Source organism: Callospermophilus lateralis, chromosome 5, assembly GCF_048772815.1.
Source record: "Callospermophilus lateralis isolate mCalLat2 chromosome 5, mCalLat2.hap1, whole genome shotgun sequence".
Taxonomy (NCBI): Eukaryota; Metazoa; Chordata; class Mammalia; order Rodentia; family Sciuridae; genus Callospermophilus; species Callospermophilus lateralis.
This window is the reverse complement of record NC_135309.1, coordinates 74307645-74326853: the sequence shown is the minus strand read 5'-3', so window position 1 is coordinate 74326853 and position 19209 is coordinate 74307645. Positions and strand designations below refer to the sequence as shown.

Here is a 19209-nt window from a genome sequence, read left to right as displayed (position 1 = left end):
TCCATAGATGGAGAGAGGCAATACAGGGTTGGGTTCCATGACTTTTTTGGGGGCAGGCTCTGGGATAAGAGCTGGGCGGGTCCTAAAGCAAGCAATTAAGGGTGGGGTTGGTATGAGGGAGTAGTGAGCCTTTCTCAGAAAGGGGCTTGGGTGGGGAAATCGGTAAATTTTTCTTAAAATGGTGGCTTAAGTGCCATCCAGATGTTAAGCAAGGACCTTACAACTGGGAATCCAACTCAGGGCCTTGCAGATAATAGGCAAGTAATCTACCATTAAGCATTACATCTCCAGCCTTCCCCACTCTACCCTCTTTTTTTTTTTTTCCTCTTTTTAAAATTTTGAGACAGCAGTTTTTCAAATTGCTGAGGCTGGCCTTAGATTTGCAGTCCTGTCTCAGTTTTTCAAGTCCTGGGATTACAGGTGTGTACTACCGCACTGTTTCAGATTATTTGGAAATCACTTTTCTATATTCAGTAGTTTGAATTTTGAATATTTTCCGTAAACTTCTGTAGTGTCTCCCCTGTTTTATAAATTAGAAAATTTGGATATACAAAGAAGTAAAAGAAAAATTCTATGAACATACACCCAAATGTCTTTTACCTAGATTCAGCAGGTATAGCCATATATGATTTCTTTCTTTCTTTCTTTTTTTTTTTTTGAGAGGGGGTCTTGCTATGTTGCCCAGACCAATCTTTTTTTTTTTTTAATTTTATTTTTTTATTGGTTATTCAAAACATTACAAAGATTGCAGAATCACATCGGTTACACATTCACATTTTTACATAATACCATAATAGTAACCGTTGTATTCTGCTACCTTTCCTATCCTCTACTATCCCCCCTCCCCTCCCCTCCCATCTTCTCTCTCTACCCCATCTACTGTAATTCATTTCTCTCCTTATTTTTTTCCCATTCCCCTCACAAACTCTTATATGTAATTTTGTATAACAGTGAGGGTCTCCTTCCATTTCCAAGCAATTTCCCTTTTCTCTCCCTTTCCCTCCCACTTCATGACTCTGCTTAATGTTAATCTTTTCCTCCTGCTCTTCATCCCTGCTCTGTTCTTGGTTGCTCTCATTATATCAAAGAAGACATTTGGCATTTGTTTTTTAGGGATTGGCTAGCTTCACTTAGCATAATCTGCTCTAGTGCCATCCATTTCCCTGCAAATTCCATGATTTTGTCATTTCTTAGTGCTGCGTAGTACTCCACTGTGTATAAATGCCACATTTTTTTTATCCATTCATCTATTGAGGGGCATCAGGGTTGGTTCCACAGTCTAGCTATTGTGAATTGTGCTGCTATGAACATCGATGTGGCAGTATCCCTGTAGTACGCTCTTTTGAGGTCTTCAGGGAATAGTCCGAGAAGGGCAATAGCTGGGTCAAATGGTGGTTCCATTCCCAGCTTTCCCAGGAATCTCCATACTGCTTTCCATATTGGCCTCACCATTTTGCAGTCCCACCAGCAATGTATAAGAGTACCCTTTTCCCCACATCCTCGCCAGCACTTGTTATTGTTCGACTTCATAATGGCTGCCAATCTTACTGGAGTGAGATGGTATCTTAGGGTGGTTTTGATTTGCATTTCTCTGACTGCTAGAGATGGTGAGCATTTTTTCATGTACTTGTTGATTGATTGTATGTCCTCCTCTGAGAAGTGTCTGTTCAGGTCTTTGGCCCATTTGTTGATTGGGTTATTTGTTTTCTTATTGTTTAATTTTTTGAGTTCTTTGTATACTCTGGATATTAGGGCTCTATCTGAAGTGTGAGGAGTAAAAATTTGTTCCCATGATGTAGGCTCCCTATTTACCTCTCTTATTGTTTCTCTTGCTGAGAAAAAACTTTTTAGTTTAAGTAAGTCCCATTTGTTGATTCTTGTTTTTAACTCTTGTGCTATGGGTGTCCTATTAAGGAATTTGGAGCCCGACCCCACAATATGTAGATCGGAGCCAACCTTTTCATCTATCAGACGCATAGTCTCTGATTTGATATCAAGGTCCTTGATCCATTTTGAGTTAACTTTTGTGCATGGCGAGAGGAGGGGATTCAGTTTCATTTTATTGCATATGGATTTCCAGTTTTCTCAGCACCATTTGTTGAAGATGCTATCCTTCCTCCATTGCATGCTTTTAGCCCCTTTATCGAATATAAGATAGTTGTAATTTTGTGGATTGGTTTCTGTGTCCTCTATTCTATACCATTGGTCCACCCGCCTGTTTTGGTACCAGTACCATGCTGTTTTTGTTACTATTGCTTTGTAGTACAGTTTGAAATCTGGTATTGCTACACCTCCTGATTCACACTTCCTGCTTAGAATTGCTTTTGCTATTCTGGGTCTTTTATTTTTCCATATGAATTTCATGATTGCTTTATCTATTTCTACAAGAAATGCCGTTGGGATTTTGATTGGCATTGCATTGAACCTATAGAGAACTTTTGGTAATATTGCCATTTTGATGATGTTAGTTCTGCCTATCCATGAACAGGGTATATTTTTCCATCTTCTGAGATCTTCTTCTATTTCTCTCTTTAGGGTTCTGTAGTTTTCATTGCATAAATCTTTCACCTCTTTTGTTAGGTTGATTCCCAAGTATTTTATTTTTTTTGAGGATATTGTGAATGGGGTAGATGTCCTCATTTCCAGTTCAGAAGATTTGTCGCTGATATACAGGAATGCCTTTGATTTATGCGTGTTGATTTTATATCCAGCCACTTTGCTGAATTCATTTATTAGCTCTAGTAGTTTCTTTGTAGACCCTTTTGTGTCTTCTAGGTATAGGATCATATCATCCGCAAATAGTGATAATTTAAGTTCTTCTTTTCCTATTTTTATGCCTTTAATTTCTTTCTTCTGTCTAATTGCTCTGGCCAGTGTTTCGAGAACTATATTGAATAGAAGTGGTGAGAGAGGGCATCCCTGTCTTGTTCCAGATTTTAGAGGGAACAGACCAATCTTGAACACTTCTGGCTCAAGTGATCCTCCCAACTTAACCTCACAGTGTAGTATGTGCCTGTAGACCTCAAGTACATGGGGTCTACAGGCACATACTACACTCTGCTTGGCCTTATATTTCTTCATCTGTCTTTATGTATTCATTTTTACTTTTATTGAATGATACTGCAGACATTTTGAAATTTCACTAATAAATATTTCAGAATGCATTTCTTAAAAATAATCATTTTTCTGTTTAGCCAGAATTCCATTATTATGCCTAGAAATCTGTATAATTCTATAATATAAAATATCTAATAAAACTTAGATTTATCAGTTCCTACAAATATTATAGAGTTGTTTCAATTCAGGGTTTAATCGAGGTTCATGTATTGCTTTAGATTCATTTATCTCTTGATTCTAATAGTCTAGAATAGGCTTTTCACTGTAAGGTCATCTGGACAGCCATCTTAAGTGATAGCTGCCATTTTAAGAAAAATTTAGCTTTCCTGCCCAAGAACCTCACTGAGAAAGTCTCACCACTCCCTCATAACCCAACATTTCACCACCTGCATTCCCAGCATTCTTTCCCACCCAAGGGCACTACACAACTCCCTCATACCAACCCTACCCTTAACCGCTTGTGTTAGGACCAACTCAGCACTAATCCTTGAGCCTCCCCCATAAAAGTCTCAAACCCCAAGCCTGTGTTGCCTCTCTCCATCTATGGAGAGATGGCCTTTGTCAACTCTAACAAATAAACTCTCATGTATATATTTACCTGATCTCGGTGTTTCATTTCTTGCTTGCCTATCTCCTCGCTTTCCCTTCATTTATCCCTTCCCTTATGTTGACATTTTGATTCTTGTGAAATACGCACTCTTTTAGATTTGTCTACTTTCTCATGGTGTTGCTTAACATGTTTCTGTATCCCCTGTACTTCCTATAAACTTAAAATTCATATTAAGCTTTCTTAGAGTTGATCAATTTTTTCAATTGGGACTGAAAAAATTTTGTTTTTGTTTTCAGTTTCTTCTAACAGGAATTTAGCATTTCCTTCTATTTTTTTAATTTGTTATAATTAACCTTCCACTATTAATGTAGGCAAGAAACTAGAGTTTCCAAATTGCCGCACCAATAATTTTGTCAGGAATATCAGTGCTTTTCATATTTGCAATAACAGTAAGACAATATCTTGAAAACAATGGGTTCTGCTCGAATTTGGGACCCCCAAAAGACCATCAGAGACCAAGATCAATGTAAGCAGCAAAGAGGTGTTTATTGGGAGCTAGCTCGGTCCTCCGCGTGCACCCTGAGCCCAGGGTTTGCAGCAGTTTTATACACTCTTTGGGAAAGGCAGGGACTTAACATAAATCATAGCTTCTCTTGGCAAATCATCACACACCACTGGAAAATCATAAAACAACTCTAAAACATGATTAGCACATTCACTGGTGGAAACAAGTTGGGTAAGGGTGATTGGTTAGTACAAGAGGGATAGTCATTTGAACTGATTGGTTTAAACCATGAGGGGTGTACGTGCTGAACTACATGGTTTCCCAACATGCTATCAAACACCATAAACTACTGGGAGGGCCACCTGGCATCCCAGGTATTTTTCCTGTCTCATGCTGATTGGTAGTTGTTAGGGGGTTGCTATGGGTCCTCACCTAGCCTGACTGAGTCTGGGACTACTGGCTCCTCCGATCTCTCCTGTTATTTGTAGATAAACAACTCAGCAGGGTGGGTATGTGCCTGGGAGTGCTCTGTGGGTTCTTTCCAAGGTCAAGGGTCACGCCCCCTTCCTTGGACAGGCTTTGCTCTGAGGTAGAGGCTAGTTTCTCAAATGTTCATTTTCTTTATACTTCATAGTAGTTATCAGAGACCTCTTGTCAGATCCTCGTCAAATCTTATTTAATGTGTTAATATAGAAACACATATATTACTGTATCACACATTGTTTGTAAAATAGTTTTTAAGTATATTTCAATATGTTTTCTACTTATCTATCTACCTTCCTTCCTCCCGATCTTTTTTTTTTTTTTTTAAACTGGGAATTGAACCAAGAGTACTTAACTACTGAATGGTATCCTTAGCCCTTTTTATTTTTTATTTTGAGATGCTTTTGCCAAGTTGCTTAGGGCCTTGCTAAGTTGCAGAGGCTGGCTTCAAACTTGAAATCTTCCTTCTTCAGCCTCCCAAGTTGCTTCACCTAGCTTAATATGTTTTCCTTTAACCTTTTCAGTTATATTACTTGAATTTGAAAGAGTCTGAAAAAGGGTCTGTATTGCACTGTCTAGTAGTAGTCAAGTAGCAAGGGCGACTGAATACTTGAATTGTGGCATGTCTGAGTTGAGATTTGCTCTAAGTATAAAATAGATACCATATTTTGAATACTTACAGCTTAGGTAAAGTATCTCTAATTTGAAAACATTAATTATATCTTAGAATGATAACATTGTATATGTTAGGCTAAATATATATTAAAATGTATTTCATCCAGTTTTTTAAAAATCTTTTTAAATGTGGCTACTGGAAAATTTGATTTGATTTGATTTATGGTATTGGGGGGTTGAATGTGTGTGTGTGGGGGTACTCTCCTACTAAGCTATATCTCTAGCCCTTTAAACTTCATTTTTTAAAAGACCTAGTTGCTTAGGCTGGCCTTGAATTTGTGATCTTCCTGCCTCAGCCTTCCAGGTTGCAGGGATTATAGGTGTGGGTGCACCTCAATACCCAGCTGCTTTTTTTCTTTTGAGGATCCATAACCTGTGATCCTAAGGGTATTTATGTACTTGGTTATGTAATGCTAGATTCGTGGGACCCCAGTAGACCTCCAGGAGCCGAATCCGATGCAATCACACAAGAGTTTTCATTGCAAGCTCGAGCCTGGACTCATAACCATTCCCGATGCAGTGGTCCCAGGGAGTGAGTCCTGGTCCTTTGTCCAGTGAGATTTTATAGGTTATGCGTCACAACATCACACAGCAAATCATTCCATACCGAGGGAAAATCAAACAACAACTCTTAACGTTGATTAGCTCATTTACTGGCAGGAACAAGTTGGGTAGGGGTGATTGGTTAGTACAAGAGGGGGATTCCTTTGAATTGATTGATTTAGGCCACAGGGGTATACATGCTAAACTACATGGTTTCCCAACATGTTATTAACCACCATAAACTACTAGGGGTCATCTGGCATTCCAGGTATTTTCTTTGTCTCAAGCTGATTGGTGGTTGCTGGGGGGTTACTATGGGTCCTCACCTAGCCTAATTGAGTCAGGGACACCCGGCGCCACAAATCTCTCCTGTTATTTGCAGACAAACAATTCAGCAGGGTGGGTGCTCTGTAGGTTTTTCCCAGGACAAGGGTCACGCCCCCTTCCTTAGGACAGGCCTTGAGGTAGAAGCTGGTGTTGTTTATTTATTTTCAAAAATGGAGTCACATCAGTTTCTCAGTTATAAGTAGTTGCACTCATTATTCTTGTTCTTTTTAATTTTTTGATATCTTGCCCAGTAGTCTGGTCTTAAACTCCTGGGCTCAAGCAATCTTTAGCCTCCCAAGTAGTTGGGACTGTGGGCACATTCAGCTGTGCTAGGCTCATTGTTGTTGTTTTTGTTGTTGTTCTTTTCATTGAACATTCCCCCCCACCACCATGGTCTTAAAAGCTCTAATGGAAATTTCTACTGAAACTGATCTAATAACATATGATTGAGTGCATCTTAACCTTCTTCTAGTTTTTAGTGATACTAGTTGTAGGTGCACAAGGCACCAGACTTAGGTATTATGTTTTAATAGAACAAGACAGGGGTCTGGGGATGTGGCTCAGGATGTGGCTCAAGCGCTCGCCTGGCATGCGTGTGGCCAGGGTTCGATCCTCAGCACCACATACAAACAGATGTTGTGTCCGCCGAAAACTTAAAAAAAAACAAAAAAAACAAGACAAAATGTTTTCTAAGAATTTATAAGAAAATGAAGTGAGATATACCTATTTAACTAATATTGCAGTATAACTGTTGTGGAGTAAGAAAAATTAGAATCTTTTGTATTTTTTTTTTTTTTTTTTAAGAAGAATTTTTTTGGGGGTTAGGGATCGACCTGGGCCTTGTGCAGTGAGGCAAGCTTTTTACCACTGAGCTACATTCCCAGCCCAAGGAAAATTAAAAAAAAAAAAAAATAGCTGTTATTCATGTTAGCTTTTCATTTTGCTTCTAAAGGTAGGGTGGAAAACTGGAAATAGAAATGTCTAGGTAACAGAGCAGCCCAAAGGGAAAAGTTCTATGTGTTTGAGAGTACTTGTTGTACCCTTAATGTTTGTAAACTCGAAATTGTTAAGAGGTTGTAAAAGTTACTGGGTCTCATGTGCATGCTAGTTATAATTATTTTACCTTGTATATATTAAGTTGGAGGATATTTGTTATATGTATATTTCACGATTGTTTTTGATATTTGCCTGACTTTGGCCTTTGATTTCTCTCTTAGAAATGACTGCTGTTCACACAGGCAACATAAACTTCAAATGGGACCCCAAAAGTCTAGAGATCAGGACTTTGGCGGTTGAAAGACTATTGGAGCCTCTTGTTACACAGGTAAGAATCTGAAAACACAAATACATAGTTGTAGCATGGTTCTATAGCAGTAGGCTTGAGCAGACCAAGGTTATTTCTTTCAAAGTCTTAATATGATTGGTTGAATTTAGTGTGATTGTTCTTATATGATTGACTCATCTAATAATTGAATATTGATAGAGATTTATTTAATTTGTTAGAACACATTGCTACAATTTTCTTGAGTCATATTGCCAATAGTGGAGGCTGTTGGTATATAGAGCAGATTTTTAGATATTGGCACTTTGCAGAGAACTTCACCCTTCCTTAAAGGGGAAACTCAAGGAAGTTGTGATATGGATCCTTGTTAAGGTTCCTTACTCAGCTTAGTGCCCTTTCTTTTCTTTTCTTTTTTTTTTTTAATATATATATATTTTTTTAGTTGTAGATGGACACAATACCTTTATTTTATCTATCTATCTATCTATCTATCTATCTATCTATCTATCTATCTATCTATCTTTCTTTATGTGATGCTGAGGATCGAACTCAGTGCCTCACACATACCAAATGAGTGCACTACCACTGAGCCATAACCCTAACCCCCAGCTTAATGCCCTTTCATTGTGTAGGATTAATTAGCAGGTAATTGAATTTGAGGGCATAGTTTTGGGGATTCTGTTACAAATACATGTATCATAATGTGATGGCATTTATCAATTGTCAGTAATTAGCTATGCACTTTTAGTATTTTGGTATAGTTTACATGTATGTGTGAGAGAGAATGAGATATATCAAGTGAGTAGCATTTGACAATCTTTTAAAAAAATTCTATTCCAACTTACAGATGTAAACTAGTATTTTATATATCTATATATATAGGAGTGTATGGTAAGAGTGGAATATTTACTCTCTGGACCCCATGTACTATAGCCGTCAGTAGTCTTTTGTTTGGCAGATTTACACTATAACAAATCCTAATCATTTCAACCTACGGATCATAAAATATTATACATATTAATACTGATTAGTATTCTGGGACTTAAAGCATCATCACAGTAGGCTTCTATGGGTAGTCACTCTTTTCTTTTTAATGACCTTTACTAATTAATTGCTAAGATTTGTGAGAATGAACTGAACAAAGACTTCAGAAGCAAATTATCTTAAAAATGTTTTGTAAAGATTGATAACAATGACAAATTGTGGCTTTCTGGTGAAACTCATTGTCAACTTATTTATTTATTTATTTGTGATGCTAGGGATTGAACCCAGGATCTTGTGCATGTTAGGCAAGCAATGAGCTATATTCCCAGCCCTCATATTATTAATCTTTCTAGAACTTCATGGTGACATAGAAGAGAGATATCTTATTTCTTTCTTTCTTTTTTTTTTTTGCTTACAAACAAAACTTTGTTGAAAAAACACCAAAATTGGAGATCAAACATAATTACATTATCTTGGTAGGGTAACTATAAATACTGAACTTATAAGGCTTTTGTGAGAAAACACAAATTCAGGAAGTTGTACGTCATTAACAGTTTCTTCTTCTAAATGAACAACCTTCTGTGAGTTTGGCCTTTCCTCTTATAGGCTGGTACAACAGTGTCAACCAACCTACACAAAGAACCGCTGAGCATGCTATCTTTTAGGTTGTTAGATTTTCTTTTGTTTTCATTTTAGATGACTGCAATTTAATTAATTTTTAAAATGAAACCTTTAGGTTACAACCCTGGTAAACACCAACAGTAAGGGACCCTCTAATAAAAAGAGAGGTCGTTCTAAGAAGGCCCACGTTTTGGCTGCATCTGTTGAACAAGCAACTGAGAATTTCTTGGAGAAGGGGGATAAAATTGCAAAGGAGAGTCAGTTTCTCAAGGAGGAGCTTGTGGCTGCTGTAGAAGATGTTCGAAAGCAAGGTAGGTCAATATTTTTTTTTATATAGAGGCAAGCCTTTATAGAAAATTGGTCGTAGCCCCCCCCCCCCCCCCACACACACACACACTCTGGGAATGCAATCCAGGACCTTGTATATGCTAGGTAACAACCCTGCCACTGGGTTACATCCCCAGGTTCTGCAAAAGCCATCTTTGGAGAAAATTTTCTGTGGTCAGTAGTCAGTATTTATTCAGTAACTTATAATATTTATTTGAGTTGTATAATTAATTGTACAGGCACATATTTTAATCAGAAGATATGCTTACAAAGAAATGTCTTTTTGGAGAGTCTGAATCTACTTCTCTTGGGTGTTTCAAGAATTAGTTAAGTCACAGAAATGTTATTGCACAATTCTAAAGGGTATAAAAGTGACAGAATTTTTATCTTTCTTCTTGTGATACCCCTTCTTAATTCATAGTAATGATATTGGGATAATGTGAAACATTTAGCTTGATAATATTCATTACTCTGAAAATACCCTAGAAATTGTCCTGTACTTTCACACTAGTATGTTAAATCATCTATGCATATTTGTACTGGTTTGAGTTTGACATAAATATATCTGGGCATAAAGAAAAATAAAATTATGGCATTTGCTGGCAAATGGATGGAACTGGAAACTATCATGCTAAGTGAAATAAGCCAATTTCAAAAAACTAAAGCTAAATGTTCTCTCTGATATACAGAGGGAAGAATATAAATTCATTGGATTAGACAAAGGGTTAGGGAGATGGCATAGGAAAGACAGTAGAATGAATCAGATGTAACTTTCCTATGTTCATATTGAATACATGACCAGTATAACTCCACATCATGTACAACCTCAAGAATGGAAAGTTATACCCCATGTATGTATGTCAGAATACATTCTACTGTCATGTACAACTAAAAAGAACAAATAAAAAAATTATATTAACTCATTTAAAAAAATATCTTGGCTTACATGAATCATGTTTTTGTCAACTCAAAATTGAATAGGTAAAATGGTAAGTTTATCCACACCTTACCCAGTAATTAATGTTAGAAAAATTATCATTGTTACACTGTAAATTTGAAAAGAAGACTTTAAATCTGGAAGATAATTTTTTTTTTTTTTTGGGTGTAGTACAGAGGGTTGGACATAGGACCTTGCACATGCTAAGCAAGGGCTCTGCCATTAGCCACATCCCCAGTCCTTTTTATTTTACTTTGAGACTGGGTCTCAGTAAATTGTCTTGACTGCCCTTGAACTTTCTATTCTACTTTTAGTTTTCATAGTAGCAAGCATAATAAGCATATACCACTGTGCCCTACTGAGGGTAATCTTATTGAAATCTGTAGTTCTGTTTTAGACCTGTGTTCTAGTAGGAGAAATTCAACAAAGATGTAAGTTTTGTAGGCCCTTGGATATCAGCTAAGGTGAATTGAGCCTCTAATATGGACAGTGCTTTACTGGCCTTTAGGAGGACTTCACTTCTGGTGCCCTCAATAGCAAAGTACATAGACCACTGGAGTCTAAGTCAAATTCATCCTTGTGACAGTACCCAAAAGGAGGAGTATCTTTGATAGAGATGACATTTCCAGTTGTTCTGAATTTGTGAACTAAAAACCTTATTTGGGGGCTGGTTTTGTGGTTCAGTGGTAGAGCACTCGGTGCATGTGTTAAGCCTTGGATTTCATACCCAGCACCACATAAAAATAAATAAATAAAAGTATCATGTCTATCTAGAACACACACACACACACACACACACACACACACACACACTCTCTCTCTCTCTCTCTCTCTCTCTCTCTCTATATATATATATATATATATATAATCTCTTATTTGGTGAATAGTTCAGTTTCAGGCTGAAGATAAATATCTCTAATACTAAAAATAATGAAATTATTAAAATTTCTTAATATGAGTGGGGTGGCTATATTAGTTTCCTAGGGCTGCCAGAATATAAATTATTATAAATTTGATGGCTTATAACAATAGAAACTTATTCTTCCATAATTCTAGAGGTAAAAAATATGAAATTAGGGACTGGGGTTGTGGCTCAGAGGTAGAGCACTCGCCTTGTGTGTGTGAGGCCCTGAGTTCCATCCTCAGCACCACCTAAAAATAAATAAATAAATGTATTGTGTCCAACTACAGCTAAAAAAATAAATATTTTTTAAAAAAGAGGGTGGCTGGGGTTGTGGCTCAGAGGTAGAGCACTCACCTAGCATGTGTGAGGCCCTGGGTTCGATCCTCAGCACCACATAAAAATAAATAAATAAAGGTATTGTGTCCAACTATAAAAGTAAAATATTAAAAAAAAATATGAGGGCTGGGAATATAGCTCAGTTGGTAGAGTGCTTGCCTCCATGCACAAGGCCCTAGGTTCAATTCCCAGCACTGCCCCCCCTCCTCCCCCCCCAAAATATATATATATGAAATTATAGTTTTGGCAGGCTTGGTTCCTTCTTGGGGTTCAGGAAGAATCTACTCCATACCTTTCTCCTGGCTTCTTTTATATTTTTGCAGATTGGGAATTGAACCCAGGGGCACTTTACCACCGTGCTACATTTCTAGTCCTTTTTATTTTTTTAGTTAGGGTCTTGTGATCTTGAACTTGGTGATTCTTCTCTCTAAACCTCCAATCACTGGGATTTCAGGCATGTACCTCTACACTGTGCTGTTCTAGCTTCTTGGGTTACCAGGAGTTGGAGAAAAGGCATTCCAATCTCTGTTTTTTGTCACATACCATACTGTTTTTCTTGTGTATCTCTGTGTCCATATTTCCCTTTCCTTGTAAGAGCATCATCAGTCATTGAGTTAGGTCTTTCATCCTAATCTAGTGTGACCTCATTTTAACTTGATAACCATCTGCAAAAAACTCTAATTTAAAGTTCACATTCTAAATAAGTTCACATTCTAAATAAGTTCACATTTACAGGTTCTGGGTGGATATGAATTTCTAGCCCAGTACAAGGATTCGAATTTGTTTTAAAGCAGTGCTTTTTATCTTCCCTTTTGTATTCTAGGCAAGTATCCGGTCTGTATCCCCAACCCCTTAGCAGTTTAATGTCCAGTTTAGGAACATTTTGAGCTTTCTGTGGAGGAAATTAAAATGACTCTTACTTCATTTTCCTGTTTGGAAAAGTTCTGTTCCCCAGTCCTTCTTATAGTCTATAGTGAAATTCCACAGTTGTAACAGATGTGTTTGGCCAAATCTTCATTCTGTCTACTGACCAAAACATTTTTAAAATATATTTAATTGTTGCAGGTAATAATATACATATATTTCTTGTTTTAGAAGTATCTCTGATGCAAATCTTGGTATAATCCACACTCTCTCCCTCAAACTGCTCCGCCCCCCTTTTGAATGCAGATCTGAATTTCTCTTTGCTTGTTATTTTTGTTTATATCTATGAAAATCTTGTATGTGATTCTGAATCATAAAGACTTGTTTTCCTGGTCCAACTTTTTAGTTACTTATGATCATGGTCCTATTCATCATAATTTGTCTTTCTGCCAGGGGTTGGGGGTAGGGTAGAGAAATACAACCAAACTATAATTATCTCCCATCATCATTGCATCAGATAGAAAAAGCTGAAGTGCTTTGCTTTTTTTGTTGGCTAATTTTTTTCTTTGGAGAATGTTAACAATTGGTGATAAACCCTGTTTTCTGTCATTAGTAAAACAAAATATATATTATAAAAATGATTAAGCACAGATTTAAAAAAAAATCAGATAAGACTCTGCTTTGTTGCTGAAGCTGTTTAGTCATGTTTGGAACCCTGAAGTAGTGTTGCTATCTTTAGATTTTTTGATGGCCTCCCTTAAAAAAGTGGAGCCTAACCTCAAACCTCAGCAGTGTTGCTTGGACTTAGTAACTCAGTTCTGTAATGGAATGTGGAGGAAATGATACAATCTACTTTGGAAGCAAAGTTATAAAAAGGGATCATATTTGCCTGACTTTTTCTCATGGAATATTCACTCTGGGGAAGACTGGCTGCTTAGAGAACACTTATGAGGTCCTGTAGAGAGGAGCTGAAGTCTCTATCAGCAGTCAGCACAACTTTGTCAGTCATGTGAGTTAACTCCCCTAGAAGTAGATCCTCCAACTCTAGTCAAGTTTCAAATGACATTAACCAACCAACTCTAAATCCCTGGCCCACAGAGAAACCCAGGAGATAATAAATCTTTTAAGCTATCAGCTTTTATAATAATTGTTAGGCAGCAAACGAGAATTATTTTAAATACCTTTGCTGGCTTGACTTCAGTGGTTTTGAGCATTAATGCAAAAGCTTGACCTAACTGTAGTCATTTTTACTAGTATATAAAATAAATGCTTATCTATGGAAAGTCCTAGTTGCTAAAGGAAGTGTAAGAAAATTGTCATTTACCAGCAATTACTTTTGTTTAGAATAATGTTTGGCAAAATTTTTTTGGTAAAGGGCCAGGGAGTCAAATCTGTTGAAACTATTAAGTGTTACTTCTGTCTTGGGAAAGCAGCTACGGACAATATATAACAGATGGGCATGGTCTTGTTTTAATAAAACAAAACTTATTTATAAATACAGGAGGTGGGCTAGATTTTTGGAGGGTGGGGGTACTAGGAATTTAACCCAGAGGTGCTTTACCACAGAGCTACATCCCTAAGCCTTTTGATTTTTTTTTTTTTTTTTAAAGAGAGAGTGAGAGAGGGAGAGAGAGAGAATTTTTAATATTTATTTTTTAGTTTTCGGCGGACACAACATCTTTGTTTGTATGTGGTGTTGAGGATCGAACTCGGGCTGTACGCATGCCAGGCGAGCGCGGAACTGCTTGAGCCACATCCCCAGCCCTGATTTTTTTTTTTTTTTTTTTTTTGAGACAGGGTCTCACTAAGTTGCTGAGACTGGTCTTGAATTTGCTATTCTCCTGCCTCAGACTGCTGAGCTGCTAGGATTACAGCAGTGTGCCACCATGCCCAGCAGCGAGTTGGGCCAGATTTGATTTATAGGCTGTAGTTTGCCTAACCCCTAACCTAGGTGTTTTTTTTTTTTTTTTTTTTGAGACTAATAAAATTACAAGGTTACTATTTTAAAAGTAGTTTTTGTTCATAATTTATTTATAACACTTAATGAGCCAAAAAATTAAGCCTTGTATGTCTTTGGGTTTGTACACATTCTATGCAGTCATAATGAACATCTAGAAACTTGATTTTTACATGGCTAATACTCATGTTCATTTGTGGGTACACTAAAACATCATGATGATGTTTATAAGTGTGATAAAAATATTCACATATATAAAACTCAGAGTCTTTTTACTTCACAGCTAATAAAATGTACTTATATATGTACTTTATATATATACTTTTATATATACACACACACACACACACACACACACACACACACACACACACATATACTGAGTTTCCTGTGGTGAATGGGAGCCTGTCATCAATTGCATGACATCCAAATCCCTGTGATCTTGGAGTTATATTGTTCTTTTATATTAATCTGTTTAAACTAGTTGTTAAGCCTTATATGGGCTGAGACAAATATGTATCTCTTAAATGTCCTTTTTTCTCTTATTGGGACACTGCTCATCTTCCATATCACTCATCTGGATTAGGTTATTCTTTATACTTTTCTCCCTAGTTCTCTTCACAGTGGTAATAAAATGGATTGTCTTCTCTTTTCCAGGATCCAGCAGGGCAGCTTATTTGGTAGCCTGGTAACTTTTCTTTGTGATACCTAACATGGTACCTTGTCTGTGTTAGGTACTAAAATGTTTAAGATAATTTGCTGCAGTCTGGCTGGGCACAAAATAACCGAGCTGCCACGAGGCACTTATAGGTTCAAAACAGGAACTCCTTTATTATCCGAACTCCCGTGAGCGCCACCCACACCAGCCTTCCAGGAATACCACACACCAACCAGAAATCCCTCCTCCTGAACTTCCCCAACCAACTTGAACTCCAAAGTAGCGGACAGCAGGGGTCTAATATACAATTGAATATACAGCTTAACATTACCATCATCATCTCAATGGCTTGCTGGCATCACCTCTCAACCACTCCCTCCATTCCGACTGGGCTTTGGCTCTCAGCAATAATTGTTTTCTAAGGAGTAATGTAAGAAAAGATTCTTTTCTCAAAAAATTTTTTTTAAATTTTTTTTTTTTTTTTTAGTTTTAGGTGGACACGATATCTTTATTTTACATTTATGTGGTGCTGAGCATTGATCCCAGTGCCTCATGCGTGCTAGATGAGCACTCTACCACTGAGCCACAATCCCAGCCCCTCTCAAAATTTAATACATGTTTTTTCCTAGTGCCAGATGGAAATGTTCATAGGGGTGGAGAATCTTCCTTTTTTTTGTTGTTGGTACTGGGGATTGAGTCCCGGGGCACTTGACCCCTGAATCGCATCCAAAGCCCATTTTTGTATTTAGAGACAGGGTCTTACTGAGTTGCTTAGCACCTCATTTTTGCTGAGCTTGGCTTTGAACTTGAGATCCTCCTGTCTCAGTCTCCTGAGCTGCTGGGATTACAGGCGTGTACCACTGTGCCCAGCTTCCTTTACTTTTTTAATTAAGATATAATTCACTCCTATATATAAGTATATATATATAAAAGTATATATATAAAGTACATATATAAGTATGTATATAAAGTATATAAAATTCACTCCTATAAAGTGTATAGTTCAGTTTTTAGATCTTAGAGGGTTGTATACTATCATTGTTATCTAATTCTAGAACATTTTTATCACCCCTGAAAGAAGTCTTATGCTCATTAGAAGTCACTTTTGATACGTATGTATTTTAACAGTATCTAAAGAGTTGGAGCTTTCTTTTGGTATCTAAGTGTATTTTATGAGTCCTTGAATAGGCCTCTGACTCGAAGAAAAGGACCCTTTGCTGAATAGGGAACTGGATGGATAAGATTTAAATGAAACTTGTTTGGAAAGGGAGAGACACTATAAACAGAATCAGTGATGTTAAATTGGTAATGGAATGATGAGGAATAGCTTCTGTGGAGCAGGGTTTTATAATCCGTTGGTCACAATTTTGTAGGTGGCTCTGAAATACTAGTATCAGTAACTTGCTGTTCTATCATGACTTTTTTTCCTCCAGGTTATAGGCATTTGTGGGTGGAATAAAGGGGTGATAATCCAAAGAAGTTGAGGTATATTTTAATTTTTTTTCTCACTCACATGTGGGATTTTATTATTTGTTATGTATTTCTACATACACATAATATAATATGACAGCTATCACTCCCCATCACTTTCCCCTCCCTCCCTGAGGTACATTTTTATGCAATCCCACACTGCTTTTAATATTTGGCTCAGTAAGGGGATGAATACATGATTGTTGCATTGGGCAACAGTAGATTTCCCGGGAAGAAGCATGTGTTGGAGGGACCAGATGTGAATGGGCTGGTTGATCCTTTGTGATTTCCTAGTGGAGACTATGTACTGTTTTGTTCTAGAGTTTATAATCAGGACATATAGATATGCAAAGTAAATTAATAACATGAGCGATAGAGGAATGAGTGAGTAAGCAAGGGAATCTCTCTGAAGATTCAAACTTGTGCAGGGTCTTGAAAGGTGAAAGAAGGAAGGGGGAAAGTCATCCATGTAAGAAAAATAATGGACATGCAAGTCATGCCTGGGGAATAAGAAGTCCCTGAGTGGAGCCCCACTGATAGAAGTCAGGAGAGAATCTGGGGCTTACAGTTGTTACATAGTAGTGGAATACCTGCTTAGTATTTGCAAGGCCCTGGGTTTGATTCTCCCCTCCCCCCTTCCCCTCCAAAAAAGTCTGGAGCTAGATTTAATTTTATTTTTGGAGCTAGATTTTAGGAAGTGGCTTTGAATACTAGGTGAAGAAGGAATGACTATTAGAGGAACTATGTAGAATCAGAGCATTCTATGGTTGGGACAGGTCTCACATCTTCCCATATGCTCAGATATATCAACAGGACTCACTACCTCAGGAAGTACCTCTTTCCAGTATTGGTTTGTGTTTATTTTTAAAGCTTTTTTTTTTCTTCTTAAATTAAACTGAAATATGTCTCTTTAATCTTTTTCCTGTTTAAGAAGTTCTGCCATCTGGGTAACACAGAATATGATGAAAATGGTGTTTTGGTGGGAGATTAGTCTTTAAGCTTTGTGTAGGAGGGGTTAAAGAGATTGATAGTCTGGAGGCAGGACCTTAAGAGTCTGGAGATCATCATAGTAGTCAGGGAAAATGGAGCTGTAAGCCAGGGACTGCTATACTAGGATATAAGGATATCAAAATTAAATTTTTTTTAATGAGTCCTTGAATAGGCCTCTGACCCGAAGTGGCCAGTTATCTGTCATGCAGGTTCACTTCCAGCTTGGCTTGTGCAAATAACCAGTCATTTTAATAGATAAAACTAAGGGACTTGGTATGTAAAAAATTGTAATAATTTATTTTGCTGTGACTTGAGTCATTTAAAAGTATGTTGAGATAGTGTGTGATAAGAACTCATATGAATTATCTGAAGTTAAAACATACTCTCCTCAGCTTAGCCTTAGGATTCTGCTGTTTCAGTTTTTAGTCAAGTTAAAATTACTTGACAGTATTTGCTCCAGTATTTAGTTACATTTATTAAAAAGTCAATAGCTTTTAAAAATTTTTATTTTGAAAATTGTAGAATTCATAGGAAGTTGCAAAGATGCTACACAGAGATCCAGTGTATTCTCAACCCAGTTTTCCCCAGTGGTTACTTCATTGTTTTTTTTTTTTTTTTTTTTTTGGTGGTGCTGCGGATTGAACCCATGGCCTTGAGCATACAAGACAAGCTGTCTACCAACTGAACTATATCCCCAGCCCCCCAGTGGTTACTTCTTATGGAACTACTATACAGTATCAAAACCAGGAAGCTGACTTTGGTATAATGTGCAAATATAGCTTTCTGTTTTTTTATTAAATATGTAGATTTGTATAACAACTACAGTAATTAAGATACAGAACTATTCTATCTATACTAAGATCTCCTTCATACTACCTCTTTATAGTTCTATTTATACTCCTTCTCCTCTCCATTTTTCCCTGGTAAAAATTCTGTTCTCCTCCTGGCATTTTAAGAATTGACTGGGCATGGTGGTGCATGCCTGTAATCTTAGCAACATGAGAGGCTAGGCAGAAGAGTTGCAAGTTAGAGATCAGCCTCAGAAACTTGGTGAGGGCCTAAGCACATAGGAAAACCCTGTTTCAAAATAAAAAAACGGGCTGGGGATGTGGCTCAGTTTTTAAGTGACCTTGGGTCTCCCAGAAAAGTTATATAAACGGAATCATACAGTATAATCTTTCAGTTTTGCCCCCCCTCCATTCCCTCAGCTTGGTGTCCTTGAGAGCCATCCAACTTGGTGTATATATCAACAGTTTAACTTCTTATTGATAGTATTCCATAGGAACTCCATGCATGGGTTTCACTTGTCTATGGCAAAGTAAAGATTTTCCTTATTTTTCATCCTCTTGACAGAACTTTTTTCTCCCTGGTGCTTGAAATTGAACCCAGGGCCTTGAGCATGCAAGGCAAGCACTCTACCAACTGAGCTATATCTCCAGCCTTCACAGTATTTTTGCAAAGTAAAAAATTTTAATTTCGATGAAGTCCAGTTTGTTGATTTTTTTCCCCCCCTGCCCTCCAATTTATGGATCATGTCTTCATGTCCCTGGTGCCATTTTTAATATTTTTCATCAAGCTCTAGCTTATGAAGGTTTTTCTTCCCTTTTAAAAGTTTTATAGTTTTTCATTTTACATTTAAGTTTATGATTCATAAATTTTATGTAAGGTGTGGGGTTTAG

The 19209-nt window shown here is 37.2% G+C and overlaps 1 protein-coding gene across 1 annotated transcript in view; it reads left to right on the top strand.

Annotated features, from left to right (window-relative positions):
* Ctnna1 (catenin alpha 1) overlaps nt 1-19209 on the top strand; it is a 170428-nt gene that overhangs the window by 21113 nt on the left and 130106 nt on the right. Inside the window, exons 2-3 of the mRNA XM_076856886.2 lie at nt 7418-7524; nt 9203-9398. Of these exons, the coding sequence (XP_076713001.1) occupies nt 7420-7524; nt 9203-9398 (301 nt within the window). The 5' untranslated portion in view covers nt 7418-7419. The remainder of the gene's footprint in view (nt 1-7417; nt 7525-9202; nt 9399-19209) is intronic.